Source organism: Lontra canadensis, unplaced genomic scaffold (genome assembly GCF_010015895.1).
Source record: "Lontra canadensis isolate GAN:19392208 unplaced genomic scaffold, GSC_riverotter_1.0 scaffold163, whole genome shotgun sequence".
In the NCBI taxonomy this organism is placed as follows: Eukaryota; Metazoa; Chordata; class Mammalia; order Carnivora; family Mustelidae; genus Lontra; species Lontra canadensis.
In genome coordinates, this window is record NW_022631157.1 from 105993 (window position 1) to 126742 (window position 20750).

The 20750-nt window shown below is 54.4% G+C and overlaps 1 protein-coding gene across 7 annotated transcripts; it reads left to right on the forward strand.

The window, feature by feature from the left end:
• Nucleotides 1-450: 450 nt before the first annotated feature.
• Nucleotides 451-15809, forward strand: FLOT2 (flotillin 2). Of its 7 annotated transcripts, none has more exons than XM_032845430.1 (11): nt 451-620; nt 5905-5986; nt 8750-8840; nt 12080-12203; nt 12612-12730; nt 12814-12927; nt 13029-13148; nt 13234-13448; nt 13870-14053; nt 14335-14484; nt 14563-15809. In XM_032845430.1, the coding sequence occupies exons 1-11, from the start codon at nt 572-574 to the stop codon at nt 14599-14601; spliced, it is 1287 nt and encodes a 428-aa protein (XP_032701321.1). In that variant the 5' UTR covers nt 451-571; the 3' UTR covers nt 14602-15809. The 7 variants fall into 7 exon arrangements, with proteins under 7 accessions (XP_032701321.1, XP_032701320.1, XP_032701324.1 ...); XM_032845429.1 differs by lacking the exon at nt 8750-8840 and adding an exon at nt 10983-11073; XM_032845431.1 differs by lacking the exons at nt 451-620; nt 8750-8840 and adding exons at nt 3118-3224; nt 10983-11073.
• The last annotated feature ends 4941 nt before the right edge of the window (nt 15810-20750 follow it).

Consider the following 20750-nt stretch of genomic DNA (forward strand, 5'->3'; position numbering starts at 1 on the left):
GATGCTGATCGGCTTTGGATGAGGGGGTACAGCGATTGTAATTTGTAATTACAGTGCAACACTGAGAATTACCGAACTGGGCCCTTTGCAAAACCATGTAGCCACGTAGTTACATGCCCCCCATTTGCCGAGGCGAGATTGGGCTGCAGAGGTAAGGGACTTGCCCAAGGTCTCACCGCCGGTGGTGGGGCGGGGGGGGGGGGGGCATTGGGCAGGAGGGGTGTGACTCCGGGGCCCACGGCGGTCGGCTGGGTGCGGGGAGGTGAGGCAGGGCCGTGCCGTCGGGTTCGGGCGGCCCGCAGGAGCAGGGTGCGCTGTCCCGGGGTGCTGCGGGGCTGGACCCCAGGGAAATAAAGCGTGTGGACTGGCGCCCGAAGCCTCGCGCTCGAGGCCGCCGCTGTCGCCCGGCGGCCCCGCCTTCCGCCGCCACACTTCCGGCGGGGCAGCGAGCGCGGAGGGGCGCGGGCGGGCGGCCGCTGGGGGTGGCGGGATAGACAGGGCGCGGCCGGTGGTGCGCTCGGTGCTGTCCAGGTCCCTGCGGTGCCCGGGGGCCCTCCGTCCAGCTGGCGCCATGGGCAATTGCCACACGGTGGGGCCCAACGAGGCGCTGGTGGTTTCAGGTGAGAGAGCTGCGAGGGAGGTGGGGCCGGGGCTCAGGGGCCGGGAGGGTGTTGGAGCGCGCCGGCCGTGCCCGCGGAGGTGGTCGAGGAGGGGGTTCGGGGTGGGTGCGGGGCTGCGGAGCGAGCGGGGACCGGCTAGGCCGGGGAAGGGCGCGGAGGGTGAGGGACGGGGTAGGGGGCGCGGGTGTCGGTCTGAGAACCTTCCAGGAAGGCACCCCCTCCCCATTCTCACGCTTGCGGTGCTCGGCGCCCTCGGGACTCCCCCTGCCACTGCGTGTTTTCTCGTGTTTATTCTCTCCTTTCTCCGCCTCCTCCCCTCTACTCCACCGTGGCCTAGGGGGTCCCGAGCTGAGGCCGGAGAGAGTGAACCCGTGGTTACCGGAACACAGCGGTTTGGCTGGATTCCGGCTCCCAGGCCTTGGGGCGGGTCTCACAGCTTCGGAGGGCAGGTGCCTGCCTGGGGAGGGGCGCTGAGACGGGGATCCCTGTGCTCCCGTTAATTCTGAGCAGGTTGGGGCTTGCTGGGTCTTACACTGCCCGCCCCAGAAATGCGGGTGCGGCCTCTACAGGTTGAGAAATCGGGTTCTATCGCCCCGATTGCAAAATGCTACAGGCTCTAGAATTTCTGGGAGCTTCCGCAGGGCCGTGGGACTGCTGTACTGGGGAGGGGAGATGTGCCTTTGCCTTAAGGCTGCTTAATTTGGTATATTTGGGTATCTTGAGAGATGGTTGAAGCCTTTGAAGCCCCCAGTTTGTGCAGCTCCTGGCTCACCGGTACTGGGGAGGGTGGTGTTTGCTGACAGCTTGAAGGCCTGTAGCTGCGGGAATCCTTCAGGTGATCTCCCCATCGATGCCAGTTTCCAGCCTGTGTGAAGAGTTGTTAGGGCTGGCTGTAGAAGGAGGTTGGACTAGACCAGGGTTTGGGGCTGTGCCTTGGGGGTGGTGTGATCAATGCACTGGGAGGTTTTACCCCAGAACCTGGCCTGTGGCTGTTTGGATCTCAGAATCAGTCTCTCCTCGAGGATAGGAAATCCCCACTCTTCCCGACAAGCACGCTCCTCTTTGGGGGGAGAGCAGATAAAACCAGAGGTGGCCTTGGGATTGGAAGGGAGACCCCTCAGAGAGCACCGAGGCCAGATTTGAACCTGTCTCCCAAGCCCTGATCCTAAAGACAACTTTTAGAACCTATTTGCACCACACTTTTTCTCTCTCGGGGAGTTTTTTTCTGGAAGCTGAGACTCTGGGCTCGAGAGAGCGAGCTTTGAGACTGAGAGGTGAGAGGAGCACCTGACATGGGCCGCTCTGTACCTTCCCCTTGCTGGAAACCTGGTTTTCTGACTAGAGGCCAGAGCATTGCTAGCATCGAAGCTGTTTCAGGGGTGGGGAGAGGAGGCTGAGCTGAGAATTGAGGGTGCTGGAGTCGAGGAAGGATGGGTGAGAAGAGGGAGGGATAGTGCCCAGTATCACAGTACCTGGGTATTTGAGTTGATCCTGCCGAGATCCCTCTCTCTCCCGCACCCAAGTCCTGGAAGAGGGGAGCAGCCACTCCCAGCCCTGCCCCCACATGGTTACTTAAGCTGGTGTCCAAGTCCAGAAGCATCTCGTTCAGCCCAATTTGAGAAGGATGCTGATATATCCCCTGGTCATCTTCTCCACCTGAAAAGGGTGAAAGTTTTTCTGGTTGTCTTACCTCCCTCTGCCCAACTGTAATATAAAACCTCTTTCTCTGTTTCTACTATCAGGCCTAAAAGGGGAGTCCAAACCCCATACACCTTTCTCTTGTCTCTACAATAAATCAGAGGTTCCTAACCTGGGGTCCATGGGGAGAATTTAGAGGTCTGTGCATTTGGATAGGGAGATACGTGAATTTTTATTCTCACTAACCTGAATCGAAAGTTAGCATTTCTTCACTTTATAAATGCCGGCTACAACCCGGGATAGTATTAGGAGATATTTTCCTACCACACCACAGTTTTTGTAGGTACCATCAAAGTCACTCATGCTCATCATGCCTTTGAAGTTAAGCTAGTTATTAAATCTACCACTGGATTTTATTATTTAATGTTTTACTGTATCACATGTATTACCACGTATTACATATCATACATTTGGTTATTTTAATATTTTTATAACTTTCCAGATGTGTTTCCTGTTTATTTTATGAATTTATTTACACTCCAGCATTGCTCAGTGACTAAGGGGGGTTGTGACTCAAAAAAAGCTAAATCCCCTTTGTAGAGTTTGGTCTTCTGGAGTAGTGGGAAGAAGGTAGAAAAGAGGCAGGAAGGGAGGAGAGTGTTCCTGAGAGGGCAGAGGAATGGGCTGGGTCTGGAGGGGCTGAGAGCGGGATGGAGGTTATTGTGGGATGTTTCATGATTTTTTTTTTTTTAAGATTTCCTTTATTTATTTGAGAAAGAGAAAGAGAGCATGAGTGGAAGAGAGGGGCAGAGGCAGAAGCAGACTCCCCACTAAGCAGGGAGCCTGATGCAGGCCTTGATCCCAGGACCCTTCAACCTGGGCCGAAGGCAGACGCTTCATGACTGAGCCACCCAGGCACCCCTGTATTGTGATTCTTCAGCTTGGGCCAAGACAGAACAAAGGAAAGTAAGTTGGGTTAGAAAACGTACGATAAAACCGGGAGAAACTTCCAGGTGTGAAAAGAGTGAGAGCAAGGGAGATCAAGGAAGGGACACCTACATGGTCTCTTTGGGGAGTGGTGCTTCTCAGACTCAGGGTGACCAGGAATCTGGGAGGAAGATGCCTTCAGGGGGAGGAGCCTGCTGGGGGGCAGAGCAGGCTGGAAGGCCCAGCTTCCTGTTGCTCTCCCTGGGAACCGGGCCATGTTGCCCTTGGCCAAGACCCAGCTTAAGTGGTGACAGCCTGCTCCCAAGGTCAAAGACTAAGTTAAAGGTAAAGCGCGGACCCCACCCCCACCCCCCATTACTTACCCTTCTCCCTCCCCACCCCTACCACCTCTACCCCCTACACTGAAGAAGCTCCCTAGCGCTGGCCAGAGGCAGTTAGGGCCTAGCCCTCACCAGGCCAGAGTGAAACAGGCTGTGATGTGTGACCCTCTCAGGTTCTCATATCCTAAGATGGCTTAGGTTTCAGCTTGATCACTTGCCCTTAGAGCCTCCCCACCCCACTCCCAGGGCTGAGAAGCCTGCAGTAGTTTCCCTTGTGCAGCAGCCATGCTGGCTGGTATTTCCATCACAGAGAAACAGAGTTCCTCTTCCCTCCCCTACTCATACTGCGTGCCTGCTCTTTGCTCCCTGAACTTCTGGTAAGGCTCCTTGCGCAAGGTGCAGGCCCTGGAGGCCAAGTGGGCTGGCCGCCGAATGAGCTGGCTCAGGCACCAGCTCTCTGTGCTGACGGGCACTCTGCCCTCGTGGGGTCCCCTTCGGCTCCACCTGTCCAGAACTCCTCTCCAGCTCCTTGTTCTCTCTGTTGTCTTTCTTTCCCTTGTTGGTGTCCCCACCCACTCCGACCTGGACTCCACAGCTACACTGATAGGGTAGCCACTAGCCATTTAAACTTAAATTAATTAAATTTCTAAATTAGAAATTTAGAAATGGAAACTTAGGTGGCTCAGTCGGTTGGGCGTCTGCCTTTGGCTCAGGTCACGATCCCAGGGTCCCAAGATGGGCCCCGTGTTGGGCTTTCTGCTCAGCGGCGAGCCTGCTTCTCCCTCTCTCTCTGCTCCTCCCGCCCCCCACCCATTCATGCTCTCTCTAATAAAGAAATAAAATCTTTAAAAAAAAAAAAAAAAGAAATTTAGTTCTTCAGTTACATTGGCCACATTTCAGGTGTGAAGTAAGCCCCCATGGCCAGTGGCTGCTGTATTACACACTGCAGCTATGCAACATTTCAACCCTCGCAGGAAATCCTCTCAGACAAGATTGCTCTGGAAGTTATTCCCCAACATCAGCCACCATGCCTTGCCTAGGTCCCTGCAGAAGGCTTCTCTCCAATCTCCTAGACCACCCCATCCCCATCTTCCCTTGTGCAAAGTGGTGTTTCTGGAAATGCAAATGTAATTTTGTTGCTCCCCCCACTTAAATCCCTATGTGACCTCCTCATCACACTCTCTGTCTCACACACACACACATACGCAGTTTCTTGGCCTGATACTTGAGACACCCTATGATCTGCTCTCCCTGCTGTGGGTCCTCAGAGACACTGTGACCCAGCTACAGGAAACGACCCCTCACCCTTGCCCATTGGAAGCACACATGCTAAGGCTTTCCCGAAAATCCAAGCTGGTGTATACAGAAATGACGACCTCCACTGGCTTTTTCCTAAATCACATTTCCTTTGAATCATCTACTTCCTGTACATTTTTGGTTTTTGTTTTTGTTTTTTTTTTTTTTTTTTTTTGCGTTGCAAGGAAACTGCCTTCTAGCTTTTACTAAAGTTTCCTTGAACTTGATGAATAATTTTGGCATTTGCAGGAGAGTTCACAACAAGAATTTCAGGAATTGGTTTTTCTCACTTCTACACAGACAGCATGCCGGGCATGTCTACGGCTAGATTCAAGTTGGGGCCCGATTCAACATTCTGTGTAATTGATAGTTTCTTTTTTCGACCTTTCCCCTTTCTCTTCACTTATCCCATGGGTGCCACAGGCTGGCCTTTGTTTGGAGGCCTTGCCTTCCCTCTTCACTCTACTCCCCAGAGGCCCACAGTCAGTGTGCAGCCCTGGGAATAGAGAAACAGCTTTACTGAGATGTGTCTGCTGGGCGTGAGTGAGGATCCCATCTTGGCTCCGAGACTCCTCCCTCCCATCGGCCTCCCAGTGCCCCCCCGCCCCCACCCAGGGCCCCCTGCGTTCCCCCTTGGCCTGCACACGCCTTGATAACATGCAGATCACACAGTATTAGTATTCATGATCTCGGGAGAAGTTCCCACCTCCTTCCAGATGGGAGTCGTATCTTCATCTCTGACTCCCTAGCCCAGAAACCTACATTACGAGTTTGCTGAATGAATGGTTGAATGAAAGATGGAAGCTTTTCCTGTTTACTCCTGCCCACTGACTTCCTCTGTTCCCTGAAAACACTTACATTGGGGACCACTCATTAGATAGCTTTTTATGCAAATCATGTATCTACTGAACTTGAGTTTCAGGCCCTAAGGAGCTCTCTTCCCCTTCTGTGTGACCTCAGCAACCAACAGTGGGAATTGTCAAGGGTCAGGGTCGGTAAAGGGCCCGAGTTGCTGGTGAAGGGACGGGGAGTAGACAGACCCAAGAACTGACTGACCAGCAGTGGTTTGCTTTGCTCTCCAGGGGGCTGTTGTGGTTCTGACTATAAACAGTACGTGTTTGGCGGCTGGGCCTGGGCCTGGTGGTGTATCTCCGACACTCAGAGGTAAGGGCTCAGGGGCCCCCGGGAACCTGGCATCCAGGTGGGCAAGGGAGAGGGAAGGATTTCCAGCCTTCCCCCTGCCCCGCTTCCCCCTGCAGTCAGCTAGAGCATCCACCACTTGCCACATTCCATCCTGGGGGGGTGGGACCTCCTAAGATGCAGGTGAGAAGGGGTGCAGGGGGTTCATCTGGGCACCTTCTCCTTAGTGGGGATGCTTTGTTCCGCTGGAGACATCGGTTGTGTCCCAGAGCATCTGGGGGTCATGCCCAGGCAGAATCCTCATTCCTTAAGTCTAGCTCAGTTATTCACGAATTCTAAATTTTCCTTCCTCTGGAGAGGAGAGGCTGAAAAGACCCACACACGCCCTCACCTGTGCAGGCCCAGACAATGAAGGCAGTGGCTACTTACAGACAGGGGGAGGAGAGCTAAGGAATTGGTGCTGGGCTGGGCAAAACAGATCTGGACCTCCGTGGTTAGTCTGGAAAGACTCACTAAACGAAGGAAGATGTCATTGGGCTCTCACTGGAGCTCCTCCAGGACCCCCAGCAGGCCCAGACTTGGCCCGCCCCCCCGGAAGAGATGAGGCAGGCGAGCCACCTTTCCACCATCACCTTCTTCCTGACTGTGCCCAGATCCTTCCAGGCCAGGACCCAGGCAGCAGGGGCAGCAGAACTGGGAGGGTGGGAGGGGCAGTGGCAGTTCCAGTGGAAATCCCCCTCTGCCCCAGCTCCAGCAGTCAGCAGAGGGAAGCCCCATGGCTACACAGAGGCTGAGGGTGTTGGCTAGGGTCAAGAGCAGGAGGTCAACTGTTTAACTTCACTGATTTCCCAGTAGCCCTCTCCTCACTTTGCTCCACCTGAATTGAGGGATCGTAGGGGACTGTTAGGGCCTGAGGCTGAAAGTGTCCGAGAATAACCGCGACTGGTCACAACTTCTCTCAGGAGTGGGCCAGCTGGCCTGTGGGAAGCCATGGGCTGCCCTCTCCAGAGGCACTGTACCAGGATGACAGTGTCCTGTCCAAAGACCTTGCTGCACACCCGGCCCTGGAGAGTTCGCAGCTCACCCAGACACCTGTCCCTCGCGACCATCCACCACTAGGGTCACACCCCTGCGGCCCTTGCTCAGTGTTCTTGGCACCCCCCCCCTCCCCTGCTGCTTATTCCAGGGAGCAGAGCCCCTGAGACAGGGGGCCAGGCTTCTCTGACAATAAGTCTGGAGGTAAGGAGAAGAGGGCTTCGTGCCTAGTCTTAGGAAACGGATCTCCCCCACCCAGGCTTAGCGTTCTCCCTCTGGTCCCACTTGCTGGGGAGTCTGAGCCCTTGGCCCCGCCCCTTCTCGGACTGTCTTTCTGAGGGCAGCCCCTTCCCAGACCCCTGGCCTATTTGAAGGACATCTCTACAAGCTGGGGCCTCAATATTCTGAGGCTGGCAGGAGCCTCTCAGGTCAGAGTAGGGGCTTCTAACCCAGCCTGGATTCTAAGCCTCCCATCCCACAGCCACCCTTCACGTCCCCCACCTCTGTTGTCAGCCATCCGTCTCCAGGCTCCATGAAGTCGCTCCTACTGCACTCTGCTGCCAAGTCCTATAGGATCCTGAGGCCCTCCTGTGGCAGCTCCCTCTCCCTCACCTGAGTGACTCCTCCCCCTCTGGCGTCTGAGCTGCAGCCTCCTTCCTTCCCTTGTTCCTCCTCTCCTTCCCTCCCTCTCTCCTCCTCCCCTGGAAGAGAGCTTGGTGCGTTCCTGTCTGAGCCGGGTCTAGAGTCCTCTCAGGCCCAGGAGTGCTAGGATTAGGGGCTTGAATGAAGGCAGCCTTTGCACACCTGCATGGCCGAGGGCCCCCAGGGCTGGCACTGTGACCTGTGCCAGCAGGGCTCCACGGGGCCTACTGCTCCCATCCCCCGGCCCACCTGCTTCTGCTCCTTGGGACTCAGCCACTGTCCTCCTTTCCTCTGATCTTAGGAAACCTCCCACGCTGCCCACAGCCTAGCCCAGCCCGCTACCCAGCACACATACTCACACACACAGGCTGTGCTAGGGAGGCCCAGCGAGGGTGGGCCGAGCAGCTTCGAGGCACCTTGCTTTCTTTGCCATAACCTCTTCTCTACCTGGGCCCAACTTTGGAAATTCCAAAGTGAATTACTCCATCCCCTCCCTGTTGTCCCTGTGAATATTCTGGCAGGGACACACTTCCTCCCCCAGCCTTCCCTGACACCTATCCCCCCAAATCAGAAAATCCCAGGTTCTCCCTAGGCTTTTCTGGCCCAAAATTCCCTTCTTAGTGACAGGGAGCGCAGACCAAAGACTCGGTATTTGCCCTGGCCTGTGAATCCCCACAGTGGCCTCTCCTGCCCAGTTTCTGGACACAGAGGTTTGCCTGTGTTTGGAAGGTAGAAGTGAGGCCAAGTCTCCCAGACTGTGCCAGGACCGTCCTGAGAAAGTGAGGCGGTGGACAACCTTGGTACCCTGTGCATAGGCCTCCCCACCTCGGGGAGGACCAGGGTGTCAGCAGGCTTTACCCCCAGCCCAGCAACTCCTCCTTAGACGGGTATGGGGGCTAGGGAAGGCATCCAGGCCAGCAAGGGGGTTTCCTCTGTCCCCCTACAGTCCTAGACTGAGCTGGCAAGAGAGGGCTCAAATACTGAGAGCAACCTCCCCCCCGCCCCCAGGCATCAGGCATCATTGCTTGTCTGGTAACCACTGTGTGTGTTTGCTGTGTCCCCTCCTATCCCTCCTGTCCCTACCTCTCCCTCCCCCTGGCCGCTCCTCAGACTGTCTCTGGAGGTTATGACCATCCTGTGTCGCTGTGAGAATATTGAGACGTCGGAGGGGGTCCCGCTATTCGTAACAGGGGTTGCACAGGTAATAACCCACCTGCTTCCTCCTCTGTGTCTAACCTTTTCTCTTCCTGCCCTGCGGGGCCCGGCAGGCAAGACCCAGATGGACTCCCCTCCTGAGAGTGTGCCTCCCTCCCCTCTGCTCCCTCCTGCACTGCTCTGGGTGCCAGGATAGACCCCTGTAGATCCCCAGCTCCCTTGCCCTCACCTACTGGGGCTGCTAGTGGGGAAAGAGCAAGGGAGTCTGGAAGCTCTGCCCAAGTCTGCCAGGGGGGTAGTTTCCTTGGATGCCAAGGGGTAAGTTGAGGCAGGAGACACAGGCCCCTATGTGCCAGAGTGAGGCTGTCGGGGTAGAGAGGTTTCAGTCCAACCACTCCAGGCGCCACGGAGCCCTTGCTAGCCAGCCCCGACCTGTCCTAGCCCTCCTCCACGCAGGGCCAGAAGATGGGTTTCCGGAAGAGTTCTGTTCTCCCACTTCCTTGGCCTCCTCCGATCTCCCTGACAGGTCTTAGCAAAACCAGTCTTGGCTCTTCCCTGCCCCTCGTTTTTGTGCAGAAACCTCTGAGCAAATCTCTCGTCACTTGTGTTAATTTCCTTACATGTGAGATAGGGGAATCCTGTCCTCTGTGCTTTGTAGGGAGTTGGGAAAGGCAAGTAAAGCAATATGAGGGCCCTTCGGGATTTTTGGAAAAGAAGTGCTGCAGAGGGGCACCTGGGGGGCTCAGTCGGTTGATCGTCTGACTCTTGGTCTCAGCTCAGGTCTTGATCTCAGGGTCATGAGTTCAAGCCCCGGGTTGAACTCCATGCCTAGCATGGAGCCTACTAAAAAAAAAAAAAAAAGAAGCAGCAGCAGAAGAGGGAGTGCTAGAGAAACCCAAGCTTTATCATGGATCCAATCTCACTTAGAAAAGCAAGTGACCGGATGTCTCACTCTCCATTGCTGTGCGGCTGGCCATAGCCAGGGAAACCCTTTCCTGACCCGAGGTGTTTGCCTCCCAGTGCTTTCCTTGTGCTGTGCCAACACTCACCTTCACCGCTTCACTCGTCAGCTCTCTGTTGAGCACTGTGAATGCAGCAGTGAGCGTCAGAAAGCCCCTGTCCCCACTCAGAGCCTACACGCTGGGTCCCCAGACTGGAAGAGCCCTAACCATCCTCTTACCCATCCCCTTCCCTTGCGTGAAATCGCCCTTCAGGCTTCTCAGGCAAAACCCTACACCACCCCTCCCCTGCCTTGCCTGTCCTGCTGGCTCTCTCCAGGTGGAGGACTGTCCCCACCTCACGCATTGCTTGTAGCCTCCGGCAGTTGGACCTCAGCACAGAGGCCTGAGAAGCCCAGAGCACCTTGTGTGGAGTGGGCAGGGTCCCCGCTTCCCTCAAAAAAGTGGCTCCGCTCCCCCTCCAACCCACTACCTACTTGGAACAGCTGCAAGTGCCCACCTCCCCAAGTCTCCAGAGGGATTGGAAAGTCCCTTTCAAGCTGGGTGGTAGTGGTCCCTTGAGATGGTCTGGGCCAGGGAGCTCTCGTGTGACCTCTGCCCTCACTCCCCATTTGAGCCACGAGGGACCAGCTCCGGAGGGTAGGCTTCAAGGCAAACCCGCCTCCAGCTGAAGGGACCAGGCAGGACTTCCCTGGCAAGGGGCAGACGCAGGATCACCTCCATCGTGGTCCAGCAGCGGGCAGACTTCGAGCAAGCCAGGCTAGTAGGCAGAGCTTTCCAGGGCATCTCAGGGTACCAAGCAGACCCAGGATCAGACAAAGGCCTCTGAGGGATGTTCCCATGACGCCCGCAGACGACCAACACGGCACAGCCGGGGGTACCAGGACTTCCGGAGCATTCCCAGGCCATCCGCACACAGCTACCCCTGCAACCCCTCAACCGGCCCAGGCCACCCCCACCCACTTCTCAGCTTCCTTCCCCCACGCCGCCAGCCAGGCTGCCCTGAGCAGGGGACATATGTGCCGTGGGTAGCACGCTGCACCGGTGCTGCTCTGCCTCCTCCCGCATCTCCTCACACACCCCTCCCCACAAGCCCTCAAAGCGTCCCCCCCATCCCTCTGTAGCAGGACCCCGGCCCATCCCAGCTGGAGCAGTGAGGTGCTGGACTCTCCCCACACCCCAGGCCCGGGGCCCCCAGACCCATGCCCCTGTTTTGCATTTCTTGGCAGGATTTCCCTAGAGATTATGACGTTGCAGCCCCGCTGCGAGGACGTAGAGACGGCCGAGGGGGTAGCTTTAACTGTGACGGGTGTCGCCCAGGTATAGTAACTCAGCAGCCCTGCGCATGTCCGTTGAGCTGCCTCGTCCCTCTGCTGGGTGTGGGGGGAGGAGGAGAGGACAGCAGCCAGGGGCAGTCTCTCTCCAGTGCCCCTGCCCCTACCGCCCAACCAAGAGAGGGTCGTCGCCACTGGAACGTGCTCACTCGGCCCCTTGGCCACTCAGCAGGACTAACAGACACCCCTTTTCTCCTCAGCGGGGCCCGCAAGGGACAGAACCAGTGCTGAGGGCTCCTGTCTCACTAACCCCCCGATTCTTTGCAGGTGTTGGAAGTGCCACGTCCCAGAATCCAGGCCTTCCCTGTCCCTGGGTTGGGGGCTAAAGGGGAGGGGACCAGAGGACAAGGCCACATGAGGCAGAGGAACTCTCTGGGAGGTTACTTAGTATTCCCAGCTCAGGCCCTGGGCGAGGGGCTTCCTGCTCTAGCCCAGTTCTCAACTTCACAGAGCAGCAAGCTGCAACCATGTTAGAGGCCTCTGGTAAGGGGGTGGTTGCCTTAGTACCTGGGGAAGGAAAGGCAGGAAGATACCCACCCTCAGTGGCATCCCCCCAGACCTGTCTCTTGCCCTGTCCAGGCTCTCTTCCTCAGCCTATCTGTCTGTGTCCCTACTACTCATTCTCCTTTTCGCCCTCTCTGACCCTCAGCCTGCAGGTGTCCCACCTGTGGGGAGCCTGCATGGGAGGAACTGGCTAATGAGGGAAGAGTGAATGGGCTGAGGGGTGGGGAGATGAGCCCCAGATGCCTAGCAGACAGGCTGTGTCAGGGCCTGAGGCTGCCTGTGAACATCAGGTTTGTCAGTGTAAGAATTCCTGGTGTGCTATCCCGACTAGAGGCCTCGGTCAGTCTCTACCACCTCCTGGCCCCTGGGCCTCCAGGTCTGAAAAAGGAGGGGGGAGGGGCACAGCTACCATCCTCCACACCTTTGGGTCTGGGGCCTCTGCCTGCCCCACTCCAGCCTGGTTCAGGCACCTCTGTGACCACTGGCAGGTGAAGATCATGACGGAGAAGGAGCTGCTGGCGGTGGCCTGTGAGCAGTTTCTGGGCAAGAATGTGCAGGACATCAAGAACGTCGTCCTGCAGACCCTGGAGGGGCACCTGCGCTCCATCCTCGGTAAGGCCCCGGCCCGCCCAGGGACCCTTCTGCTGCCTTCAAGAACCTCGCAGGATCTCCAAGGCCGGGGCAGGGAGGGGTGCAGGGCAGGGCAAGGGAATCTGTCAGTCCCACCAAGACTTTGTTTTCAAAACTTTAGGTGGCCCAAGGGAAGGGGAGGGCGCTGGGATGGGGGGGACGAGGGCTGCCAGTCTGGTCAGGCACCTGGTGTTGCTTGGGACACCTCTGCTCATCCAGCCTGGGCTCTCAGAAGGAGGCTCAGTGTTAAATGCTGTGAAGAAGAACCCTGAGGAAGGCCCAGCTCAGACTACAATGTGTGCACGCACTCAGACCACTGCTTGCATGCTGCCTCCCTTGCCCAGTGGGCTGGGCCCCCAGGAAGCCAGCCCACGATGCCTCTTTCCCCAGGGACCCTGACCGTGGAGCAGATTTATCAGGACCGAGACCAGTTTGCCAAGCTGGTGCGGGAGGTGGCGGCCCCTGACGTCGGCCGCATGGGCATCGAGATCCTCAGCTTCACCATCAAGGTGATGGGTGCAGCCCCCCTTTGGGTGTTTGGCCCCTTTGTGCCTGTGACTGTTCCCAAGGATGACTCCCCCTTCCCTCCCAGGACGTGTATGACAAAGTGGACTATCTGAGCTCTTTGGGCAAGACGCAGACCGCTGTGGTACAGAGAGATGCAGACATCGGGGTGGCCGAGGCCGAGCGGGACGCAGGCATCCGGGTACACGGTCTTTCCTTCCCATCCCCAGGGACAGGGATCTCAGGGCTGATGGGGCCTTGCCGGCACGGGGGACCCTCAGCACCTGCCCCTGCGGTTGCCAGGAAGCGGAGTGCAAGAAGGAGATGCTGGATGTGAAGTTCATGGCAGACACCAAGATTGCCGACTCCAAGCGAGCCTTCGAGCTGCAGAAGTCAGCTTTTAGTGAGGAGGTCAACATCAAGGTGAGGCGCCATCAGGCATCCCAGGTCGGGGCTCAGGGCTCAGGACCTGGCAGCCGGCCTCTGACAGCCCATCCTCCCACCGCAGACGGCCGAGGCCCAGCTGGCCTATGAGCTGCAGGGCGCCCGGGAGCAGCAGAAGATCCGGCAGGAAGAGATTGAGATCGAGGTTGTACAGCGCAAGAAGCAGATTGCAGTGGAGGCGCAGGAGATCCTTCGCACAGACAAGGAGCTGATTGCCACGGTGCGCCGCCCTGCTGAGGCTGAGGCCCACCGCATACAGCAGATCGCCGAGGGTGAAAAGTGAGCACCCTGGCCGCAGCCCGGTGGGCACTAGTCAGGCTCCTTGGTCCACGCACCCCGCCTGCTTCCCAGCCCCAGCTTGGAAGCCACCTCTCCCGGAGCCTCCTGACTGTGAAGTGGAGGTGACCTGCCTCCCCCATGGGATTGGCACTGGGAGGGCCGGAGGGGATAATGGAGGTTTGAGGGCCCGCTATGGGGTTTGGCTCAGCGGGCATCCTGGCTAGTACCCCCTCCCATTTGCATCTAAGCAGCCAGTGGCCTCCCCCTGGCCAGAGCCAGAAAGCTGGGGCACCTCCTTTCCTGGGTCCCCACCCGCCGACACCCATCAAAGCAGAGCGCTTGAGGGTTTGCCGGCGCCCAGGCAAGGTCTGAGGGGCCCCTGGCTCTTGCCACTGATCCTGCCTGGTGTGAACTCCTGCAGAGTGAAGCAGGTCCTCCTGGCGCAGGCAGAGGCTGAGAAGATCCGCAAGCTCGGGGAGGCGGAGGCAGCGGTCATTGAGGCAATGGGCACAGCAGAGGCTGAGCGGATGAAGCTCAAGGCCGAGGCCTACCAGAAATACGGGGACGCTGCCAAGATGGCGCTGGTGCTGGAGGCCCTGCCGCAGGTGAGGCCCCGCCCCTGGGGTGGGTCTGGCGGGCCTCTTCCAGAGCACAGCCACAGGCTGGCTAGAAGCATTCAACCCAGAGGGGCCCGGCAGCAAGGCAGGACCCCTACAACATGCATGGGCTCACCTGACCCCCTGGGTCTCTGACTGTGGCTTGCAAATAAGAGCCCCAAGCTGCACTGGGATGGAGGGAGGCAGAAGGAGGAGGGAGAGATAGCGGATGGGGCGGGTGGACAGAGTCCGCACCAGCCAAGCTCTCCTCCCACCCCCCCACCTCCTAGATTGCTGCTAAAATCGCCGCCCCCCTGACCAAAGTTGATGAGATTGTGGTCCTCAGCGGGGACAACAGCAAGGTGACATCAGAAGTCAACCGGCTGCTGGCCGAGCTGCCAGCCTCCGTGCACGCCCTCACAGGTGTGGACCTGTCCAAGGTGAGTGCCTGGCTGGTGGCAGGAGGAGCCATCACCGGCCCCAGAGCCCCGGCCTCACAGCATCTCCCATCCTGGCAGATACCCCTGATCAAGAAGGCCACTGGTGCACAGGCGTGAGGCTCCCGAAGGCCTGCACCCTTCAGCAGCCGTTTTCCTACCACAGCGACAACAGGAACGTTACTGACTCTGGTGCCTTATTTCGTAGGGACCAGAAGTGCTGCGTGCTCAGGCCTTCTCTGGCTGTCTTCCCTCCTCTCCTGTCTCTGGCTGTGTGCTCTCAGTTCTCTCCTTCCCACACCTTCACATTCACTGCCACATCCATCTGGCTCGTCTCTTCGCCCTCGTCTCCCATCTCCCCTGACGTTTCTCCCTTTGTCGTTTTCTCTCCCTCTCTTTTCCCACCCTCTACACACATCATGTAGTTCGAGCTGAATACGTTTATTATAATCACTGTCTCGTCTGTGGGGGGCGGTGGCCCTGCTGCCTCTCTGAATCCTGGTGCCTTGAAGTTCTCTGTGCATCTGGCCATCCTCCCCGTGGCCCTTGCCAAGACTCGGCATGGGTGTGGCGGGTCTGGGTTGGATGGCCCCCCTCCCCTCTCCTGGCCTGGTCTTCCCAGCCCCAAGCCCTACCCAGGAAGTCCCCAGCCTCACCCACGCCCGAGCCCCTAGGCCTCGCTGGCCACCGCCCTCCCCAGCCCTGCACTCGCACCTTCCCTCTCTCTCCCTACCTAGGGGCACAGAGGCAAGGCCTCCTGTCTATAGCAGCTCCCTCAGTTCACTACTGCCTTAGGAGGCCCCTGCTTGTGCTCAGGGAAGTCCCCTTCACGGACATGTCCCTACGAGGTGGAGTAGGGCTCAGCCCCAACTCTGTTAAGCCTTTCTGGGATCAGGGTCTAGCCCTGTTGGGGACTAGAAGGTGTGTAGACCCTCTTCCTGCTAGGCCCGCGCTGTCCCAGGTATGGGGCCAGGCCCTTCCAGTGGGCATGACTGCACCAACCCCATGCAGAATCGAGTGCTGTAGATTGGCCAGACTCTATACCCTTTGTGCCATCTCTCTTCTGACCAGAGTGATAGGGTTCCAGCCATGGGGAAGCAGCTCAGCCCTCTGTCTCCTGGCTCTAGTGGAGACAGAAGAACCCAGAGCCCAAGCGTCATGGTGGGGGTGCTGTGGGCATCCGATGGTCCCCGTCTCCCACTTCTGGCTCTGCCCCAGCCTGTGTAGCTGTTCTGCATGTGGATGCTGCATGTCTGGTCTGGGGCTTGGATGCTGCACTGCCCCACTGCCTGTCCCTTCTAGTAAAATAAAGATCTGTTATGCCTACACCCCAGACTGTGTCTTCTGTGAGGGGAGGGACTAGGAAGCAAGGATGGACCAAGTTCTCACGCATACACCCATTCGGCCTGAAGGCTACACTTGTGTTCTTACCCATGATAGCCACTGGGGGGCATTAGCACCCTGGCCTTGTCTCCAGTAGCACCCTGGGGCGGCGAGGCCATCGGCCCGGGTGCTGTGGCCAGAGCTGAGCCTTGCGAGACTTGGTTCCATTGCAGGCAGAAGATGGAGGCGGCTGCTGGGTTCACTGCATCTCTCTGTCCGTCCTGAGTCCCGCTCAGTAATAGAGCCCGTTTCTCAGCCTTAAGAGCATGAACTCTGAAGTCAGACTGCTTAGGTTTAAATTTTAGCTCTGTTGGTATTCCCCTGTGTGATCTTGAGCAAGTAACTTCATCTGTCTGGGCTTTCATACTCTTACTGATTTTACAAACTTATCTAATGCTTGCTCTGTGCCAGGCATTGTACTGGATGGTGGAGACCACAGTGAACAATACGGATGCTAGCTTTTAGAGCTTACGTTCGGGTGGAGGTACAAAATAGAAAGTTTGGGGTGGGGGTGAAATTTTAGGGTGTCAAAGGGAGGCCTCACTGAAAAGGTAGCACTGAAGAAAGTAAAGGCATGAGCCATGAATGAAGAGCTTCCTGTCCAAAGACCTTGAGGTAGAAGTGGGTCTGGCAGGATGCTTGGGTGGCTCAGTCGGTTAGTCATCTGCCTTTGGCTCAGGTCATGATCTCAGGGTCCTGGCATTGATCCCCTTAGTGGGGCTCCCCACTCAGCTGGGAGTCTGCTTGTCTTCCTCTCCTTCTGCCCCTCCCCCTGCTCGTGCTTACTTATGCACTCTCTCTCAAATAAATAATCTTTAAAAAAAATATATGAAGAGGGCCATGGAGGGAGCAGGGAGGACAGTTGCTTCTCACCAATACTGCAATAATATAGCCAAAATAGGATGACTACTTAGACCAGTGGGGGTGGTGAGAAGCACTGTAATTCTGGATATATTTCGAACTAGCCGGAGTGGAGGACAATAGATGTGACATAAAAAGAGAAAATATGTCCCCAATATGCCATGCCTATGAATTTGAAGACTCCGTATTGCAAAGATACCAGTTCTCCACAATTCCAACCGAAAGCCCGAGATTTTTTCACTTCTTTTCCCTTTCTTTTTTACACTTAACAATATTTGTTATTTTGTGTATCTTTTTATTTTCACTGAAGTATAATTGACACACAATGTAGCATTTGAGGTACAACATAGTAATTCTACAACTCTGCACACATTAGGCCATGCTCCCAAGTGTGGCTCTCATCTGTTACCACACAACACTATTACAGTACCATTGACTGTATTCCCTGTGCTGTGCCTTTCATCCCCATGACTTAGTCATTCCAGAACCAGAAACCTGTATCTCCTACTCCCCTTCACCCATTTTGCCCATCTCCCCTCTCCCTACTACCTCTCCCTCTCTTTTCCCACCCTCTTTTCCCCTCCAGCAACCACCCAGTTTTTTCTCTGTATTTATAGGTCTGTTTCTGCTTTGTTTTGTTTTTAGATGCCACATGAGTGAAATTAATCCCAAGAGGTTTTTTAAAGATCTTTTTTTAAAAGATTTTATTTATTTATTTCACAGAGAGAAAGAAAGAGAGTACAAGCAGGGGGAGCGGCAGACAGAGGGAGAGGGAGAAGCAGGCTCCCCGCTGAGCAGGAAGCCCTATGTGGGGCTCGATCCCAGGACCTGGGATCATGATCTGAGCCAAAGGCAGACACTTAACCAACTGAACCACCTATGCACCCTTAAAGATCTTTTTTATTTTATTTTTATTTTATTTTATTTTATTTTATTTTTCAAAGTTTATACTTGGTCTTTAATACATTCTTCTGAAGGGATGTTTTGTAATTTTTTTTTTTCCAATTGGCAAATAGTCATCATGACATACTGCTTAGGGATGCTAAGGGGTTGTCCATATGAGATATGATGATGAGCAGAAGACAGGAGTTCATAAAGCAGTAACAAATATATTCCACGTGATGGTTAATTTTAAATGTCAACTTGATGGGGCCGTAGGATGCCCAGACATCTGGTCAAACACTATTCTGCAGGTTTCTATGAGATAGCTTCTGGATAAGATTTACATTTATCTGTAGACTGAGTAAAGCAGATTGCTGTCCATAATGTGAAGGAATGTCATTCAGTCAAGTGAAGACATGAATAGAACACAAATGCTCAGAAAACAGGAGATCCTCCTGCCTGAATGCTTGAGCAAGAACATGGATGTCTTTTCCCCCTTTGGACTTGGATTGATCATTGTATTTCTTGAGTCTCCAGTCTGCTGGTTTGCAGACAGGAATTTAACACCATCAAAACCCAGATATGTTAAAGATCTTTTTTTAAAAAATTAAACTCTACACCTAACATGGGGCTCCACGTCACAACCCCAGATCAAGAGTCACATGCTCTACCAACTGAGCCAGCCAGGTGCCCCAGTCCCAAGAGGTTTTTATTTTTTAGATCTTATTCATTTGAGAGAGAGAGAGCACAAGCAGAGGGGAGAGTCAGAGGGAGAAGCAGACTCCCCCTTGAGCAGGGAGCCTGATGTGGGGCTTAATCCCCAAACCTGAAGATCATGACCTGAGCAGAAGGCAGATGCTTAACCATCTGAGCCACTGAGCCACCCCCCAAAAGATTTTTAATTGACAAACTAATTTTGAAACTTAGAGGGAAATGCCAAAGTACAAAGAATAAGCAAGACAAACTTGAAAAAGAGCAAAGTTGAAGGATTAAAACTATCAGATACCAAGACTTAAAGTTTTAGTCGTTCAGACAGTATGAAATTGGTACATAGAAGACCAGTGCAATAGAACAGAGTCCAAAAATAGACCCACACTTGTTTTATGACAAAAGTAGCAATGCAGAGCTGTGGGGAAAGGACAGTCTTTTCAATAAAAGATACTAGACATTTGGGGCACCTGGGTGTCTCAGTCGTTAAGTGTCTCCCTCTCCCTTTGCTCCTCCCCCTGCTCCTGCTCTCTGGCTCTCTCAAATAAATAAACTCTTTAAAAAATACTAAACACCTGGGGGTGGGGGGGATGTTTCTTGAACTTGAACCTCACATTATACACAGAATCAATTCCAGATGGATTGTAGATCTAAATGTGAAAAGTAAAATAATAAACATGTAGAAAGGGGCTCCTGGGTGGCTCAGTCATTAAGCATCTGCCTTCGGCTCAGGTCATGATCCCAGGGTCCTGGGATGGAGCCCCACATTGGGCTCCCTGCTCAGCTGGAAGCCTGCTTCTCCCTTTCCCACTGCTTGTGTTCCCTCTCTCGCTGGGTCTTCTATCAAATAAATAAATAACATCTTTAAAAAACAAATAAACATATAGAAAATAACAGAATATATCTATGACTTTAGGGTAAGCAAACTTTTTTCTTTTAAGCAAACATTTTTTTAGACCAATACAAAAATCAATAACTTTGGGGCACCTGGGTGGCTCAGTCAGTTAAGCGCCTGCCTTCAGCTCAGGTCATGATCCCAGGGTCCTGGGATCGAGCCCCGCATTGGGCTCTCTGCTTGGCAGGGAGCCTGCTTCCCCTCCTCTCTCTGCCTGTCTCTCTGCCTACTTGTGATCTCTGTCTGTCAAATAAATAAAATCTTTAAAAAAAACAAAAAGTATCTATTTACCTGGGTGCCTGGCTCGCTCAGTTAGTGGAACATGTGAATGCTGATCTTGGGGTCATAAATTCAAGCCCCATGTTGGGAGTTTACCTTAATTTACTTAATTTATTAATATTTAAGGGTTCACCTTAAATAAATAAATAAATAAATACCCAGAAGAAAAAAGAAATGTAATTTTTTAAAAATCTGTTTATCAAAAGACATATTAATCTCCAGGGAATTATACCAGGCTAAAAGAGCCCATTTCTGTCTGGGTGGCTCAGTGGGTTAAAGCCAATGCCTTCAGCTCAGGTCATGATCCTGGGGTCCTGGGATCGAGCCCCCATCGGGCTCTCTGCTCAGTGGGGAGCCTGCTCCCTCCTCTCTCTCTCTCTGCCTCTCTGCCTACTTGTGATCTGTCTGTCAAATAAATAAATTAAAAAAAAAATCTTAAAAAAAAAAAATCCCATATTGGCCTCCTATCTGACCGCATCCTCACGAGAAATGCTAAACCAACCTCTCGAAATCCTGACCCTCAAAACTGAAACAGTGTGAGATAGTAAAAGGACTGTTCATTGAGTTTCTACATTTGGGGATGATTTCTTACACAGCAATAATGGGAAGGGCAGCCTAACCCCATTAGTCTTTAGAAAAATGCAAATTAAAACCAAAATGAAAAGAAAAAAAAAAGATGTCCCTACACACCCAGCAGAATGACCAGAATGGAAAAGAGTGACAATTTCGAGTGCAGGTGAGGATGTGATTCAGTTAGGAATTTCATATATTGCCGGAAGAAATGAAGATTGATGCAAACACTTTGAAAAGCTATTTGAGGGACACCTGGGTGGCTCAGTTGTTAAGTGTCTACCTTCAGTTCAGGTCATGATCCTGGGGTCCTGGGATCAAGCCCCCCATCGGGGTCCCTGCTCAGTGGGAGGACTGCTTCTCCCCCTCCTTCTTCCCCTGCCGGTATTCCCTCTTTTGCTGTCTCTCTCTCTCTCTGTCAAATAAATAAAATCTTTTTTAAAAAGAAAACCTATTTGATGGCATCTACTACCGTTGAACACAAGCATATCTTTTGACACAACCATTCCACTCCCAACAGAAATATACATATATGTCCATATGAGAATATTCTTAGCAGTATTATCAATAATGGCCTCTAAATTCAAACAAACCAGTTGTTTAAAGATGGTGGCTCAGTGGGTTAAGCCTCTGCCTTCGGCTCAGGTCATGATCTCAGGGTCCTGGGATTGAGCCCCACATCGGGCTCTCT

Bases quoted from the DNA above. Each gene is read 5' to 3' on its own strand.
- FLOT2 (XM_032845430.1), top strand. From the start codon at position 572: ATGGGCAATTGCCACACGGTGGGGCCCAACGAGGCGCTGGTGGTTTCA. The intron at 5,987-8,749 runs GTAAGGGCTCAG...GCCGCTCCTCAG, and splicing joins TGTATCTCCGACACTCAGAG to ACTGTCTCTGGAGGTTATGA. The intron at 12,204-12,611 runs GTAAGGCCCCGG...CTCTTTCCCCAG, and splicing joins GCACCTGCGCTCCATCCTCG to GGACCCTGACCGTGGAGCAG.